This window comes from Crotalus tigris, unplaced genomic scaffold, assembly GCF_016545835.1.
Source record: "Crotalus tigris isolate CLP2741 ecotype Arizona unplaced genomic scaffold, ASM1654583v1 scf7180000020932.1150333, whole genome shotgun sequence".
Lineage (NCBI taxonomy): Eukaryota > Metazoa > Chordata > Lepidosauria > Squamata > Viperidae > Crotalus > Crotalus tigris.
The window spans coordinates 147,501-164,757 of NW_024098263.1; the positions used below are offsets into that span (position 1 = coordinate 147,501).

At 44.5% G+C, this 17,257-nt stretch overlaps 2 protein-coding genes across 4 annotated transcripts in view; both read left to right on the plus strand.

The window, feature by feature from the left end:
• Window positions 1-5,895, plus strand: part of BPNT2 (3'(2'), 5'-bisphosphate nucleotidase 2) — a 16,672-nt gene extending 10,777 nt beyond the window's left edge. The window contains exons 3-5 of the mRNA XM_039368783.1: window positions 658-753; window positions 2,964-3,125; window positions 4,898-5,895. Of these exons, the coding sequence (XP_039224717.1) occupies window positions 658-753; window positions 2,964-3,125; window positions 4,898-5,169 (530 nt within the window). The 3' untranslated portion in view covers window positions 5,170-5,895. The remainder of the gene's footprint in view (window positions 1-657; window positions 754-2,963; window positions 3,126-4,897) is intronic.
• A 5,517-nt stretch (window positions 5,896-11,412) lies between these two features.
• The window catches only part of CDC25A (cell division cycle 25A), a 37,575-nt gene continuing 31,730 nt past the window's right edge, over window positions 11,413-17,257 (plus strand). For all 3 annotated transcript variants that reach the window (XM_039368779.1, XM_039368781.1, XM_039368780.1), the window contains exons 1-2: window positions 11,413-11,652; window positions 16,351-16,433. In XM_039368779.1, coding sequence (XP_039224713.1) covers window positions 11,552-11,652; window positions 16,351-16,433 — 184 coding nt within the window. In that variant the 5' untranslated portion in view covers window positions 11,413-11,551. The remainder of the gene's footprint in view (window positions 11,653-16,350; window positions 16,434-17,257) is intronic.

Below are 17,257 nucleotides of genomic sequence, written 5' to 3' on the forward strand. Positions count from 1 at the left end.
CCATGAGATCAAAATTCAGACGCTTGGTAACCGACTCGTATTTACGACGGTCGCAGTGTCCCGGGGTCACATGATCAAAATCTAGACGCTTTGAAACCGACTTGTATTTATGACGGTCGCAGTGTCCTGAGGTCAGGTGATCAAAATCCAGACCCTGGGCAACCGACTTGTAGTTAGGACGGTCGCAGCGTCCCTGGGGTCACGTGGTCAAAATCCAGACGCTCGGCAACCGACTCGTAGTTAGGACGGTCGCAGCGTCCCGAGGTCACGAAATCAAAATCCAGACACTGGGCAACCGACTTGTATTTACGACGGTCGCAGGATCCTTGGGTCACGTGCTCAAAATCCAGATACTCGGCAACCGACTTGTAGTTAGGACGGTCGCAGCGTCCGGGGTCACATGATCAAAATCGAGACGCTCGGCAACCGACTCATATTTACGACGGGTCGCAGCATCCCTGGGTCCGGTGAAGACAATCCAGACACTCGGCAACCGACTCGGAGTTAGGACGGTCGCAGCGCCCCGGGGCCCTGTGGCGGCAGGGAAGCGAGGACTATCGGCGAGGTCTTTTGCGTGTGTGTGTGTTTCCCTTGTCGCGCCGGCATGAACGTCTCATGGTTTGTTTTGGTTTTTTTTTTTGTACCTCCCTTTTGTAGAGAATCTGGTCCAGTACGTCACGACCATGGTTTGCGCGGCGGTGGATGGTAAACCAGTAATCGGAGTCATCCACAAGCCGTTTTCCGAATATACCGGTAGGTGGCTCGTTTCCTTTCCACCCAACAGGGCGTTTCGAGAACGACATGGCGTCCCTCCACACTAGGGCGGGAGTTGCCTCCGACCTGGTGGGCAACGCGACTTCCAGTCGAAGGGGTGTTTAAAAAACAACAACAACAAACCCACAACACGGAAGGATAGAATCCACAACCTACCATTAGAGACATTTTTTTTTTATTGCACAGGGTGTCAGGAACGAACGGAAGTGGGCTGGGGGGGGGTGTCCTTGGTGCTCTCTGAGCTGGGTGGTTTCCTTGCAGACGTTTCAGGACCCAACTAGGGAACAAGATCAGTGCTAGGAGGAGATGGGGCTGCGAGGAGGAGGAGGAGGAGGAGGGGGAGAAGAATGACTGTGGGGTCCTTGATGCTCTCTGAGCTTGATGGCTTTCTTGCAGACATTTTAGGACCCAACTAGGGAACATCATCAGGGGTAGAAGGGGAGGAGGAGGAAGAGGAGGAGGAAGTGTGGGGTCCTTGATGCTCTCTGAGCTTCCTTGTTTTCTTGTAGACGTTTCATGACCCAGCTAGGAAATAACATCAAGGCTAGAAGGGAGGGGGGTTTATGAAGAGGAGAGGGAGGAGGATCTATCTATCTATCTATCTATCTATCTATCTATCTATCTATCTATCTATCTATCTATCTATCTATCTATCTATCTATCTCAGTGGTTCTCAACCTTTTTAATGCCGTGACCCCCCAACCGGTCGTAAGTCGAGGACTACTCAACCGGTCGTAAGTCAAGGACTACTCAACTGGTGCAGCACCGTTTGCAGAATGGGACCTTTGGCGGGCTCAGCAGGGCAGAGACAGCCTGGACAATTCCTATTGGCTTTGGAAAGCCAGTAGAATTAGACTCTATTCAAGAGAGTCTCTTCTATTGGCTTTCAAAAGAATAAAATAGAATAAAAGGGAGGAGCACAGCTAAGGAAAAGGGGAAAAAAATGGCGGACTGCGTTGTTTGGCGACCCCCGTGAAATGGTCGTTCGACCCCAAATGGGGTCCCGACCCACAGGTGGAGAACCACTGATCTATCTATCATCTATCTATCTATCTATCTATCTATCTATCTATCTATCTATCTATCTATCTATCTATCTATCTATCTATCTATCTATCTCTATCTATCTATCTATCTCTATCTATCTATCTATCTATCTATATCTTATCTATCATCTATCTAAAAATATCTCTATCTTATCTATCTCTATCTCTCTATCCTATCTGTCCATCCTTCTGTCTATCGTCTATCATATTTTCTATCTATAAATCTCTATATCTTCTCTCTATTGTATCTCTGTCCATCCATCTGTCCATCCATCCATCCATCTATCTACCTATCTATCTCTATCTTATCTATCATCTATCTATCTAAAAATATCTATCTCTTATCTCTCTCTCTCTCCTATCTCTGTCCATTTGTCTGTCTGTCTATCTATCTATCTATCATCTATCATATTTTCTATCTATCTATAAATCTCTATCTTCTCTCTCTTTCCTATCTCTGTCCATCCATCTGTCTATCTATCATCTATCATATTTTCTATCTCTCTCTGTCTATAAATCTCTATATCTTCTCTCTCTCTATTGTATCTCTGTCCATCCATCCATCCATCCATCTATCTATCTACCTATCTATCTATCTCTATCTTATCTATCATCTATCATCTATCTAAAAATATCTATATCTTATCTCTCTCTCTCTCTCCTATCTCTGTCCATCCATCTGTCTCTATCTATAAATCTCTATCTTGTCTCTCTGTCTGTCTCTCTCTTTCTCTCTCTCTCTCTCCTATCTCTGTCCATCCATCTGTCCGTCCATCTATCCATACATCTATCTATCTATCTATCTATCTATCTATCTATCTATCTATCATATTTTCTATCTGTCTCTATCTATAAATCTCTCTCTCTCTCTCTGTCCTATCTCTGTCCATCCATCCATCCATCCATCCATCCATCCATCCATCCATCCATCCATCCATCCATCCATCCATCCATCCATCCATCTAATCTATCTATCTATCTATCTATCTATCTATCTATCTATCTATCTATCTATCTATCTATCTATCTATCTATCTATCTATCTATCTTATCCCTCCCTCCCTGCCTCTATCTGTCTCATTGGAAAGCCACGATAACCAACCAACCCCCCCCCCCCTCGACCCGTCGATTTCTCTTTTCCAGCTTGGGCCATGGTGAGCGGAGGCTCCAACATCCAGCCGCGCCCTTCCTACAACGAGCAGACGCCCACCATCATCGTCTCGCGATCCCACGAAGGCGCCGTCAAGGAGGTGGCCTGGCAGAGCTTTGGGAATAAAACGGCCATCATTAACGCCGGCGGAGCAGGTGGGCTTCCGTCGGCTTTTCCCCCACGTTTCGATTTTGTTTTATTATTCTTTTTCCTCTCAATATCTAAGAAAGGCTGTCCATTGCTGCAAGGTCTAGTGTTTCTTTCTTTCTTTTTTTTAATTATTTCTTCCCCCGATGGTATTTCTTCATTTTTTTTTTTTTCCCAAATGTTGTGCAAAAAGAAGTCTTGCTGCTGTTCTCACCGGCAAAAATCAAACCTAGACTTCGTCGATCGAGCTTTTATGGCCTTGTACCAAATTTAAGAAAACCAAAAAAAAAAAAAAACGTTCAGGTTTCAAAATCTACAGGTTCCCCCCCCCCCTCCCAGCGTCTTTTCTAGCCGTTGTGTTATTTTTTGTCGGCTATCTCTTGGCTTTTAATACCTGGCTTGTGAGGACGCTTCCAACATATTTTTTTTAAATCATTTTTGTTCGTTTGGCTGGTGGCAAGTTGCCACCTATAAAAACATTTTGCATAAGTTTTCTTTAGAAGAGGTGGACATTGTTAACTTATCATTTCTTGCCGTTTCTCTAAATTATATTATATCATGTTATATCAAGTTTTATATCCAAAGTTCTTTGCCCGTGTGATATTATATCCAGAGTTTTTGCCCATGTTATCGTAGTGTCTTTCACTTGTTTCTCTTCCAGTTTCAAATTTAATAGATGATGATGATGAGGATGAGGATGATATACATTTTTGCTAATTTGGCTGGTGGTAAATTGCCATCTATAAAAATATTTTGTATAAGTTTTCTTTATAAGAGGCAGACATAGTTAACTTATCATTTCTTGCCATTTCTCTCAATCTATATTATATATATTATATCCAAAATTCTTTTCCCATGTTGTCGTGGTGTCTTTCACTTGTTCATCTTCCATTTTCAAATTTAATAGATGAAGATGATGATGATGATGATAATTTGCTAATTTGGCTGGTGGCAAGTTGCCATGTATAAAACATTTTGGTCTCTTTTTCTTTCTTTCTCTCTTTGTTCCTTTCTTTTTCTCTCTTTCTTTCTCTTTCTTTATCTCTTTTTCTTTCTCTCTCTTTCTCTTTCTATCTTTCCCTCTCTCTCTTTCTTTCTTTCCCCCCTCTTTCTTTCTCTTTCTCTCTCTTTCTTTCTCTTACTCTTTCTCTTCTCTCTTTTTCTTTCTTTGTTTCTTTCGCTTTTTTCTTTTTTTCTCTCTTTCTTTCTCTCTGTTACTTTCTTTCTTTCCTTCTCTCTGTTTCTCTTTCTTTATCTCTCTTTCTTTCTTTCTCTCTTTCTTTTTCTTTCTTTCTTTCTTTCTCTTACAATTTCTTTCTTTCTTTTTCTTTCTTTCTTTTTCTCTTTCTTTCCTGCTCTCTCTGCTTCTCTCTCTTTCTTTCTCTCTTTTTTCCTTTCTTTTTCTTACTCTTTCTTTCCCTTTCTTTCTCTTTCTCTTTCTATCTTTCCCTTTCTCTTTCTTTCTTTCCCCCCTCTTTCTTTCTCTTTCTCTCTCTCTTTCTCTTACTTTCTTTATTTTTTCTCTTTCTTTCTTTCTTTCTTTCTTTCTTTCTTTCTCTTTCTTTCTCTTTCTTTCTCTTTTTCTTTCTTTGTTTCTTTCGCTTTTTTCTTTTTTCTCTTTCTCTGTTTCTTTCTCTTTCTTTCTTTTTCTGTTTCTCTTCCTTTATCTTTCTTTCTTTCTTTCTTTCTTTCTTTCTTTCTTTCTTTCTTTCTTTCTTTCTTTCTTTCTTTCTTTCTTTCTTTCTTTCTTTCTTTCTTTCTTTCTTCCATTTTCCCCCAGGGTATAAAGTATTATCTCTCCTGGACGTGCCGGAAGCCCACCAGGAACGAGCCGACATCTACATCCACGTGACCTACATCAAAAAATGGGACATCTGTGCCGGCAACGCCGTGCTGAAGGCCCTGGGCGGACACATGACCACCTTAGCCGGGGAGGAGATCACGTACACCGGCTCCGACGCGAACGAGGACGGCCTGATCGCCAGCGTTCAGATGAACCACCAGACGCTGGTGGAAAAACTCCCGGGTCTCGCCAAAAACTCGCGAAACTGACCTCCCGTTTTCCGAAGGGGTTTGGGGGAGGAAAAGAAAAACAAAAAACAAAACAAAACAAAGGTACAACGAATCCCCCGGGGAAAGGTGAGAGACAGGAAGAGGGAAAAAAAAAAAGAATTAAAATAAAAATGTGCTCCTTGAGGACCGGAAACTTGCCAGGGCGGCGTTTGGAGAAGGCGGAAAAGGGGCTCCGTTTTCCAAATTGGAATCTCTTGAGACTGTCGTCGTGTCCAGACACTACTGAGAAGTTTGTGTTTTTTTTCCTCTCTATAAATAATCTCGATGGGTGCTTGATAAGAACATTTTGATTTGTAACGTCCGGAAGGGGAAAAAAAAAGTGGCTTTTTGAAGGTTTTTTTTTTCTTTCTTTTTTTGGATCTGGAAACCGACCGATAAATCTTCTTTCTTTTTCCGGGGGGATACAAAAGCCGAAACCGAGGCGACTGTCCCAGCGATTGGAAGTGACGACCACACAAACACACAAAACAAGAATGGAACTCTTGGGAACATTATTATTGTTATTAGTTTACGTTTACTTGAAAATCCAAACCAGCGTCGTGTGGATGAGCGTTACACTCTTTCTCTCTGTGGCTTTTCATTATTTTTTTTAAATCAGAGGACCGGTTTTCCGTGTGTCGTTGCGCAGGACACTGTGCCCCCCCCCCCAATGTTGTTGGGACTACTGAATATTATTGCCACGATAAACCGTTGTGTTCTTCCCCCGAAAGGCCTTTTATTTGAGCAGGGGGCTGGACTAGAAGATCTTCAGGGTCCCTTCCAGCTCTATCCTGTTATGTTCCATCATTTTATTTTAAATTGTATTCCATTCCATTATTAATCTATTCTATTGTTATTCTATTCTATTATTCTGTTCTGTTCTTTTCTAGTCTATTCTATTATATTCTATATTTCTATTCTATTTATTCTGTTCTATTTTATTCTATTCTGTTCTATAGTTCTATTCTATTCTCTATTCTATTCTAATTTCTATATTCTAATCTAATTTCTATATTCTATTCTATTCCATTCTCTATTCTATTTTTGATTCTGTGCTATTCTAATTATGTTTCTATTCTATTCTCTATTCTGTTCTATTCATATTATATTCTCATTCTATTCTGTTATTCTATTCTATATTTCTATTCTATTCTTTATTCTGTTCTATATTTCTATTCTATTCTATTCTAATTTCTATATTCTATTCCATTCTCTATTCTATTTTTGATTCTATTCTAATTATGTTTCTATTCTATTCTCTATTCTGTTCTATTATTCTATATTTCTATTCTATTCTTTATTCTGTTCTGTTCTATATTTCTATTCTATTCTACTCTTCTATTCTAATTTCTATATTCTATTCCATTCTCTATTCTATTTTTGATTCTATTCTATTCTATTCTAATTATGTTTCTATTCTATTCTCTATCCTATCCTATCCTATCCTATCCTATCCTATCCTATCCTATTATTATTTTCTATTCTCCCTGAGCTTCTAATATACAAAAGGGCTTTGATTGTTGGTTCAGCTTTTTAAGCACAGACTAATCAGCTTAACGGCTGCAGTTCAGGTCGTCCTCGACTGAACGACCACAATGCGACCCCAAAGTTCCTCTCGTTAAGCGTGACATTAAGCGAGCTCTTCCCCCCCCCATTTTACGACTTTTCTTAAAGGTTGCGAAATCAGTTGCCAGTTAGGAAAGTCAGAAAAAGGGGATCGGTCATGTCTGTCTCCCTCCCTCCCTCCCTCCCTCCCTCCCTCTCTCTCTCTCTCTCTCTCTCTCTCTCTCTCACACACACACACACATACACAAAACACAGAAAACACATTCAGAAAATAGAAACTTCTCCACAGAAAGATTTATAAGGAATTCCTCACCTCTTTGCTATTCTTATAGTGATGGATACATAAAAATGGTTTGTATAACATAAAGCACGCTGGCTGGGGAATTCTGGGAGTGGAAGTCCCCCCTCTTAAAGCATGCCGGCTGGGGGATTCTGGGCGTGAAAATCCCCCCCTCTTAAAGCATGGCCGGCTGGGGGATTCTGGGAGTGAAAATCCCCCCCCCTCTTAAAGCATGCCGGCTGGGGGAATTCTGGGAGTGGAAGCCCCCCTCTTAAAGCATGCCTGCTGGGGAATTCTGGGAGTCGACATCCAAAAAGGCCAGTGACGCCAGCCCACAAACACAATTAGTTTGCAAATTTCATTCTTCCCGTTGAAGCTTTTGGCAGCGCAAAGAAGCTAAACTTGTTTTTTCCCTTTTTAACAAATAGTCAAAAAGGCCATTTTTAAACCCATTTGAACATTAAATCCTTCACATTAAATGCTAATTCCGGCGGCCGGTTGCTTTGATTTCACCTTTGATTTATAATATACCCAGCGCTGTGAGGAATTATAGCTGCTCCGGGACTTGGCAGCTGTTCATTTAATGACCATTTGGCAACCGACTCGTATTTACGACGGTCGCAGCGTCCTGGGTTCACGTGATCAAAATTCAGACAGTTTGGCAACCGACTCGTATTTACGACGGTCGCCCCGTCCCGTTTTCTCCTTTTCTGAGCTGACAAGCAAAATCACTGGGGAGGCTGGATTCGTTTAACGACCGTCTGAGTGACTTAAGTGCAGCGATTCAGTGAATGACGGAGGCAAAGAAGCTGGTACAATGGGGCAAAACTCCCCCAACCGCCGTCTCACTTAGCGACGGAAAATTGGGGTACCCTCGTACGTCGGGGACTCCCTGTACTTAAGACCAGTGGTTCTCAACCTTTTTAATGCCGCAACCCCCCCAACCAATCGTAAGTTGAGGACTACTCAACCAGTCGTAAGTCGAGGAGTACTCAACCGGTCGTAAGTCGAGGACTACTCAACTGGCGCAGCACCGTTTGCAGACTGGGACTTTTGGCGGGCTCAGCAGGGCAGAGACAGCCTGGACAATTCCTATTGGCTTTTGAAAGCCAATAGAATTAGACTCTATTCAAGAGAGTCTATTCTATTGGCTTTCAAAAGCCAATAGAATAAAAGGGAGTAGCACAGCTAAGGAAAAGGGGGAAAAAATGGCGGACTGCGTTGTTTGGCGACCCCCGTGAAATGGTCATTCGACCCCAAATGGGGTCCCGACCCACAGGTTGAGAACTGCTGCTTAAGACTGCCGTCGGGAAAGCGGGGTTTGCGTCACGACTGAATGATCCACTTTAACGGCCGCGCGGCTGCCTCCACAGCCCCCTCGCGCCGCGACGGGACTCCTGCTTCCCAACGGCGTCGTAAATCGAGGACTGGCCCGCTGGGAATCCTGTTTTAAATCATTTGATGGTCTTTCCCCTCCGGACGGCGTGTGATTATGCTTGTAATCGGAGGCTGCTTCCCGTCTATATATTTTGGGGTGTAAACCCATTTAGTGGGATCCCGTCGGAATACGGCAAGCAGTCCGTCCTGATGACGGTACAATGGAAGCTTAAGGGTTTGGGGGTTTTTTTAGGAGCGATGCCCGTCTCTCTGAACCTAGGTTTGTTTGTTAGGCAAGGTTTTGGGCCCTGAGTGAGAAACGGGGGGCTTGAACATCGTGGTGGGAAGAGAAGAGCAGGGAGGAGGGAGAGGAGGAAGGACTGGGGGTCCCTGGGGCTATCAGAGTTGGGTGGTGTCCTTGCAGACATCTTGTGACCCAACTAGGGAATGTCATCAGTGTTGGGAGGGAGGGAGGAAGGAAGGAGGAGGAGAGAGGACTGTGGGGTCCTTGGTGCTCTCTGAGTTGGGTGGTTTTCTTGCAGACGTCTCGTGACCCAACTAGGGAACGTCATCAGTGCTAGAAGGAAGGAAGGAGGGAGGGAGAATGAGGAGAAATGAGGGAGGGGGACAGGGAGGAGAGAAAAGCCGAGGAGGGAAGGAGGAGGAAGGGAGGAGGAGGAGGAGGAGGAGAAAGGACTGTGGGGTTCTGGGTGCTCTCTCAGTTGGGTGGTTTCCTTTCAGACGTCTCGTGACCCAACTAGGGAACATCATCAGGGCTAGAAGGAAGGGAGGGAGGAAGGAAGAAAGAAAGAAAGGGACTGTCGGGTCATTGATGCTCTCTGAGCTGGGTGGTGTCCTTGCAGACATCTCGTGACCCAACTAGGGAACGTCATCAGTGCTGGAAGGGAGGGAGGGAGGAGGAGGAGGAAGAGGTGGAGAAAGGACTGTGGGGTCCCTGGTGCTCTCTGAGCTGGGTGGTGTCCTTGCAGTCGTCTCGTGACCCAACTAGGGAACGTCATCAGTGCTAGAAGGAAGGAAAGGAGGGAGGGAGGGAGAATGAGGAGAAATGAGGGAGGGGGACAGGGAGGAGAGAAAAGCCAGGGAGGGAGGAGGAGGAGAAGGGAGGAGGAGAGAAAAGACTGGGGGGTCCTGGGTGGTTTCCTTGCAGACGTCTCATGACCCAACTAGGGAACGTCATCAGTGCTAGAAGGAAGGAGGGAGGGAGGGAGGAGGAGGAGAGGCAGGAAGAGGAGGAAGGACTGTGGGTTCCCTGGTATTCCCTGAGCTGGGTGGTTTCCTTGCAGACGTCTCATGACCCAACTAAGGAACATCATCAGAGCTAGAAGGGAGAGCCCTTTTCCTTTAGAACCCTACCCGGAAACACAAGGTCCTCGCACCCCTTTACCGTTTTCCTATCTCTTTAGCTTGAAGGGCGGGGACTAGTGCGCTCCTCTCCCATTGGCTCTGCGGAACGGGCCTTCCCTCTTTCCCAGGTCCTCCCTTTAGTTTTCTCATAGGAGGACCCACTCTCTATGGTCCTATCTCTATAGCCTCGGCGGTGGGGCCAGGCCGCGACTCTCCCATTGGCTTTCCGGAAAGGCCCGCCCTTGTTCTTTAGCTCCTCCCTCTGGTCTAGTTGCATTGAAAGGAGCCCCTCTCAATTGGCCTGTCTCTGCAACCTCTTCCGCCTATTGGCTCCCCGGAAAGTGCCCGCCCTCTAATCCTCCTTCCTCCCTCTAGTCTCCCGCCCTGGAGGAGCCACACCCATTTTGCCTCTAGCCTCGACATCCTATTGGCTCCCAGCAAAGTACCCTCCCTCTACCCTCGCTCCTCCGTCTCATTTTGCCTATCTATATAGCCTCGCGGGTGGGGCGAGGCCGCGCCTGTCCCCATTGGCTCTCCGGAACGGGCCTTCTCCCTTCCCTCGCTCCTCCCTCTTGTCTCCCACCCTGGAGTAGCCCCCCCAATTTGCCTATAGCCTCTACATCCTATTGGCTCCCAGGAAAGGACCCTCCCTCTAGCCTTCCGCCCCGGAAGAGCCCTTCTCAAGTTCCCTATAGTCTCTATATCCGATTGGCTCCCAGGAAAGGGCCCGCCTTCTATGCTAGCTCCCGCCCTGGAGGAGCCCCACCCATTTTGCCTATAGCCTCTCCATCCTATTGGCTCCCAGGAAAGGGCCCGCCTTCTATGCTAGCTCCCGCCCTGGAGGAGCCCCACCCATTTTGCCTATAGCCTCTCCATCCTATTGGCTACCAGGAAAGGACCCGCCTTCTATCCTAGCTCCCGCCCTGGAGGAGCCCCACCCATTTTGCCCATAGCCTCTCCATCCTATTGGCTGCCAGGAAAGGGCCCGCCTTCTATCCCAGCTCCTCCCTTTAATCTCCCGCCCTGTAAGAACCTCTCTCATTTTGTCCGTAGCCTCTTTATAGCCTATTGGCTCCTGGGAAAGGGCCCTCCCTCTTCTCTAGCTCCTCCCTCTATGGTCGTGCATTGGTGGAGCCCCTCTCAATTTGCCTAATGTCTATCGCCCAGAGGTAGGGAAGCTTGGCCCTATTTATGACTCGTGGACTTCAACTCCCAGAATTCCTCAGCCAGCACGGCTGCTTGAGGAATTCTGGGCGTTGAAGTCCACAAGTCATAAATACAAGCGCCAAGGTTCCTTAACCCCTACAATCGCCTCTTGGTAGCCGTCTTCCCTCTTTTCCCCTCAGCTCCTGCCTCCAGTCCAGGGGGCAGGCAACCTTATGAGGCTGACTCAGGAATTCTGGGAGTTGAAGTCCATGAGCCGCCCACCCCTGCTCTAGTCCCAATACACAGGAGCTTCCGCCTGATTGGTTGTTTTTTTTTTTTTCGCCTCGAGCTTCTTAACCGTCGATTGGTCGGTGCGAGGTGTGGGGGGGGAGAGAAGGCGGCGCCTGTTTCCCATTGGCGGGCGCCGCTTTTGGCGGGAGGACGGGGCCCGCGGTTGGTGGGCGGGGCCCGGCCTGAGGCGATTAGTAGAGGGTGTCTCTCTCTCTCTCGCGCGCGCGCGCGGTCACGGGAAGGGGGCGTGGCCTGTGCTTCCTTCGCCTCAGTCGGGCTTTTGGCGCCACGCGGACGTTTGTTTTCCTTATATTTTTTTTTGCCGCTCGACGGTGGCCGCCGAGGGACAATTACCTCATGGAGCCCGCCGCCCGCCGCCCTCGCCCGCACCGCCGCCGCTTGCTCCTCGGCGACGCCGAGGGTCCCCTCACCCGGCGGAGAAGCCTGGACTGGGCCGGGTAAGGCGCGGCCGGATTCGGGGCCTCCCTCCGGCCTCGAAGCCTCTTCCGTTGCGGGGGGGGGGTGGACCGCTAGGCCCGAAGCTTCAATTCTCCTCCTCGCCCTCTCCTCCCCCCCCCCATCCGCGCCTTCGCCTCACCACGCTCCTTCACGGAATGGCGGAGGAACCCCGAGGGCATCTAGTCGTGCCCCCCCAAAAGCTGGGAACCTTTTGCCCGGCCTCCCAGAGGCCCCGAAAGCCGAGAGGGCTGTGGAGGCTGAAAGGGAACCCACCTCGCGGGGTTGTTGTTTATATAGAGAGGGAGGAAGACGACGACGACGAGGAGGCGGCGCCATCTTCTATTTCTGTGGATGTCTGGTGTATGAACAGAGTCTTTGTGTGGCCTTGGGTGGTGTGTGTGTGTAGTTGTACGTGTGTGCATGTGTGTGTGGATGTGTATATGTGTGGTATATATGTGTGTGTATCCATGAACGTGGTTGAGCAAATGTGTGGATGTGGAGGAGTGTGTGTATAGGAGTGGTTGTGTGTATGGGTGTGGATGTGTTTGTACGTGTGTATATTTGTGTGTGGATGTGTGTATTTGCGGGTATATGAATGTGGTTGAGCATGTGTGGATGTGGGTGAGTGTGTATATGTTTGTGTGGATGTGTATATTTGTGGATATATATGTGTGTGTGTCTATCTCTACATGAGCATGATTGAGTATAGATGTGGATGAGTGTGTGTATAGGAGTGGATGTGTATATGGGTGTGGATGTGGTTGTACATGTGTATATATGGGTGTGGATGTGTATATTTGTGGGTATGTGAATGTGGTTGAGTATATGTGGATGTGGGTGAATGTATATAGGAGTGGTTGTGTATATGTGTGGATGTGTATATTTGTGGATATATGTGTGTGTGTGTATCTGTACATGAGTGTGATTGAGTATATGGATGAGTGTGTATGTGAGTGGTTGTGTATGTGATTGGGTGTGTATATGGGTGTGGATGTGGTTGTACATGTGTATAAATGTGTGTGGATGTGTATATTTGTGGGTATATGAATGTGGTTGAGCATGTGTGGATGTGGGTGAGTGTGTATAGGAGTGGTTGTGTATATGTGTGTATATGTTTGTGTGGATGTATATATTTGTGTATATATGTGTGTATCTACATGAATATGGATGTGGATGTGGTTGTACATTTGTATATATGTGTGTGGATGTGTATATTTGTGGGTATATGAATGGTTGAGCACGTGTGGATGTGGGTGAGTGTGTATAGGAGTGGCTGTGTATATGTGTGTATATGTTTGTGTGGAAGTGTATATTTGTGGATATATGTGTGTGTGTGTGTCTACATGAGTGTGATTGAATATATGGATGTAGATGAGTGTGTGTATATGAGTGGTTGTGTATATGGGTATGGATGTGGTTGTACATGTGTATATATGGGTGTGGATGTGTATATTTGTGGGTATATGAATGTGGTTGAGCATATGTGGATGTGGGTGAGTGTGTATAGGAGTGGTTGTGTATATGTGTGTATATGTTTGTGTGGATGTATATATTTGTGTATATATGTGTGTATCTGTACATGAATATGGATGTGGATGAGTGTGTATAGGAGTGGTTGTATATATGGTTGTGGATGTGGTTGTACATGTGTATATTTGGGTGTGGATGTGTATATTTGTGGGTATGTGAATGTGGTTGAGCATATGTGGATGTGGGTGAGTGTATAGGAGTGGTTGTGTATATGTGTGTATATGTTTGTGTGGATGTATATATTTGTGTATATATGTGTGTATCTGTACATGAATATGGATGTGGATGAGTGTGTATAGGAGTGGTTGTATATATGGTTGTGGATGTGGTTGTACATGTGTATATTTGGGTGTGGATGTGTATATTTGTGGGTATATGAATGTGGTTGAACATATGTGGATGTGAGTGAGTGTGTATAGGAGTGGTTGTGTATATGTGTGTATGTTTGTGTGGATGTGTATATTTGTGGATATATATGTATGCTGCTCAAAGCACGAAGCTGAAAACACCAGCCTGAAGATGACGAATGGGACTTCGTCGAAACGTTGCCAAGACACTTCCAATTTTACGTGGGAGAAAACCCGAACAACCAAAGACCTACTTACAAATACCCGCGAAAACCTCAGAAAACAAATATATGTATGTGTATCTACATGAGTGTGATTGAGTATATGGATGTGAGTGAGTGTGTATATGAGTGGTTGTGTATAGGTGTGGATGTGGTTGTACATTTGTATATATGGGTGTGGATGTGTATATTTGTGGGTATATGAATGTGGTTGGGCATATGTGGATGTGGGTGAGTATGTATAGGAGTGGTTGTGTATATGTGTGTATATGTTTGTGTGGAAGTATATATTTGTGGATATATATTTGTGTGTATGTGTATCTACATGAGTGTGATTGAGTATATGGATGTGGATGAGTGTGTATATGAGTGGTTGTGTATATGGGTGTGGATGTGGTTGTACATGTGTATATAAGTGTGTGGATGTGAATATTTGTGGGTATATGAATGTGGTTGAGCATATGTGGATGTGGGTGAGTGTATATGAGTGGTTGTGTATATGTGTGTATGTGGATGTGTATATTTGTGGATATATATGTGTGTGTGTATCTGTACATGAGTGTGATTGAGTATATGGATGTGGATGAGTGTATATGAGTGCTTGTGTATAAATGGTTGTGTATATGTGTGGATGTGGTTGTACATGTGTATATTTGTGTGTGGATGTGTATATTTGTGGGTATATGAATGTGGTTGAGCTTATGTGGGTGAGTGTATATGAGTGGTTGTGTATATGTGTGTGGATGTGGTTGTATATGTGTATATGTTTGTGTCAGTGTGTATATTTGTGGATATATGTATGTGTGTATCTTTACATGAATGTGATTGAATATATCAATGTGGATGAGTGTATATGAGTGGTTGTGTATATGTGAATGTGTATATATATGAGTATCTGCATGAGTGGATGTGTGTGGGTGTATATGAGTGGTGTATGTGTGGCTGTATATACGAGTGTATGTATAGAATGTATGTGTGTGGGGGTATATATGTGGGGTGTATATGTGAATGTGTATAGTGTATCAGTATATGTGTGGATATATCTGTGGGTGTATATATGGGTATCTGTGTAGGTGTGTATATATGAGTGTGTATGTATAGAATGTGTGCATGTGGTTGTATATGAGTGTATGTATAGTCTGTGGATACATATTTGTGTGGGTGTGTATGTGTGTGTGTGTGTGTGTGTGTGTGTGTATATATATATATATACATATATATATATATATATATACATACATACATACATACATACATACATACATACATACATATATATATGTTTTCTGAGGTTTTCGCGGGTATTTGTATGTAGGTCTTTGGTTGTTCACGGGAGAACAACCCGAACAACCAAAGACCTACATATATATATATGGCTACAGTCAGAAGAAGGAAAGCTACCTGAGATAAACCTAAGCAAGTTGTGCTTCCTTTTTCTGGTTATTTGGCTCTACCTTTTCATAGAATACAGTCCAGATAATTGAACAAACTATGTTGCGTTACATTCCTGATTAAATGATCTTTCCCTTGATATATAATTTTATGGTACTACTCCCCCCCCCCTAAAAGGGGTGTTTATTAGCCATCAAACCTCAAAAATACACTTTCCCCAAAAGGTTTCCACAATTTGGGCCACTACCGTAATTAGATGAATCAAGCCGATATAATTATCAATGACATAACTCGGTTTGGACGCCAAACCTTTCCAGACCTACAATCTTCCGCCACAACTTAATTGTTAGTTTATCTGATTTCCTAAAAGGGGAGGGGGAAAAAAACTTCCGTTTCAGTTTAAATTTGGATCGAATACCAGTAATTATAATAATCGCCCTAACGGTAGCAGCGCATCGTTCCTAGGGGTTCATTTCCCGAAATAACACTTTCCCCCCCTTGTTTTTATCCACCTTCGTTATTTTTTTGCAAATAACTCCAATTGGCGAACATACCTAAGATTTCTTCTTCTTCCTCCTGTTTCTCCCCCCCCATAACGACAGCCCTGTGAGGTGGTTTGTGCTGAGAAGGAGAGACTGGCTCAAAGTCAGCTAGCTGCCTTAGGTGCCCGAGGCTGGACTAAGTCAGCATGAGCAGAACTAGAACTCGCCGTCAGCTGCTTTTTTCTAGCCTGGCGCTCAAACCGTTAGCCCCAAAATGGATTATTTTCCAAACCTTTTGCAAGCAAAGTTTGAAGAAGCAGCGACGAAAGTAGAAACCGTGGTTAGCAACCTCTGGCTGCTTCTTAGAATGTTTTCACCAGACCAAATTTTTATTTTATTTTTTGTAGCTTTCAAGTGTAGCTTCCCTTTGTGATTGTGTAAAGAGCAGGGTTTCCCCCCCCCATTTCTTTCTTTTTTTTAAAATAATTTTTTTTATTTTCCATTTATCCAGCATAATTATATAACAAAATTCACTTATCAAAATAAAATAGATTGATAATCATAACCATAACCATAGGTGCCACCTAGTGGCACCTCCCCAGGCCATTTCATTCTATTTATTATAACAGCAATAGCGCTTCGACTTACCGCTGCGCCGTGCATATAACAACGCCATAATCACGCAGTGCGGGAAATAACGGCCCCGTCTTTGAAATCTTTTGTAGCTCCGCGGACTGTTGCGTCCAGACAGTGGAAACCAAGAGCGCCAATATGAAAAGGACCTCCTCTTCCGACTCGACGGATTCGGGTTGGTTCCTGCGTTTTCCCGATTCAAAAGAAAGGCGGTGCACGCTGGTGCTTTGTCATCCCGGAGTCTAGCCTGAAATTGTCATTTGCTTTTGCATCGGAACTGCCCCTAAACTTTTGGGGCCATTGGATGTAAAAAGGCCCTTCTCCGGTGTCACCCATCCCCTCTGGGTGCTGTTGAGAGATTTTATTTTATCCCTTCCTATACACAAGTTTAGCCTTTTATATATATATATCTATATATATTTGTTTTCTGAGGTTTTCGCGGGTGTTTGTATGTAGGTCTTTGGTTATTCGGGTTTTGTCCCGCGTAAAATTTTACGTTCCAATTTTACGCGGGAGAAAACCCGAATAACCAAAGACCTACATCTATATATATGTATATCTATATATGTATATGTATATCTACTCATTTAGCCATCCAGCTCATCTGTCTCTCATAATTCACCATCTATGATCTGTCTCCCTCCTCTCTCTCATATCTGTCTGTCTGTCTGTCAGTCTCTATCTATCTATCTATCTATCTATCTATCTTATCATATTCTCTATTATATCTATAATCTATCTGTCTACGTCTGTATCCATCCATCGATCCATCTATATAATCTGTCTTTGTCTATCTCTCGATCTATCCATCCATCTATATCTATCAATCTATCTCTATCTATCTATCTATCTATCTATCTATCTATCTATCTATCTATCTATCTATCTATCTATCTTATATCTATCTATAATCTATCTGTCTATATCCATCCATCTATGTCAGTGGTTCTCAACCTTTTTAATGCCATGACCCCCCCCAACCGGTCGTAAGTTGAGGAC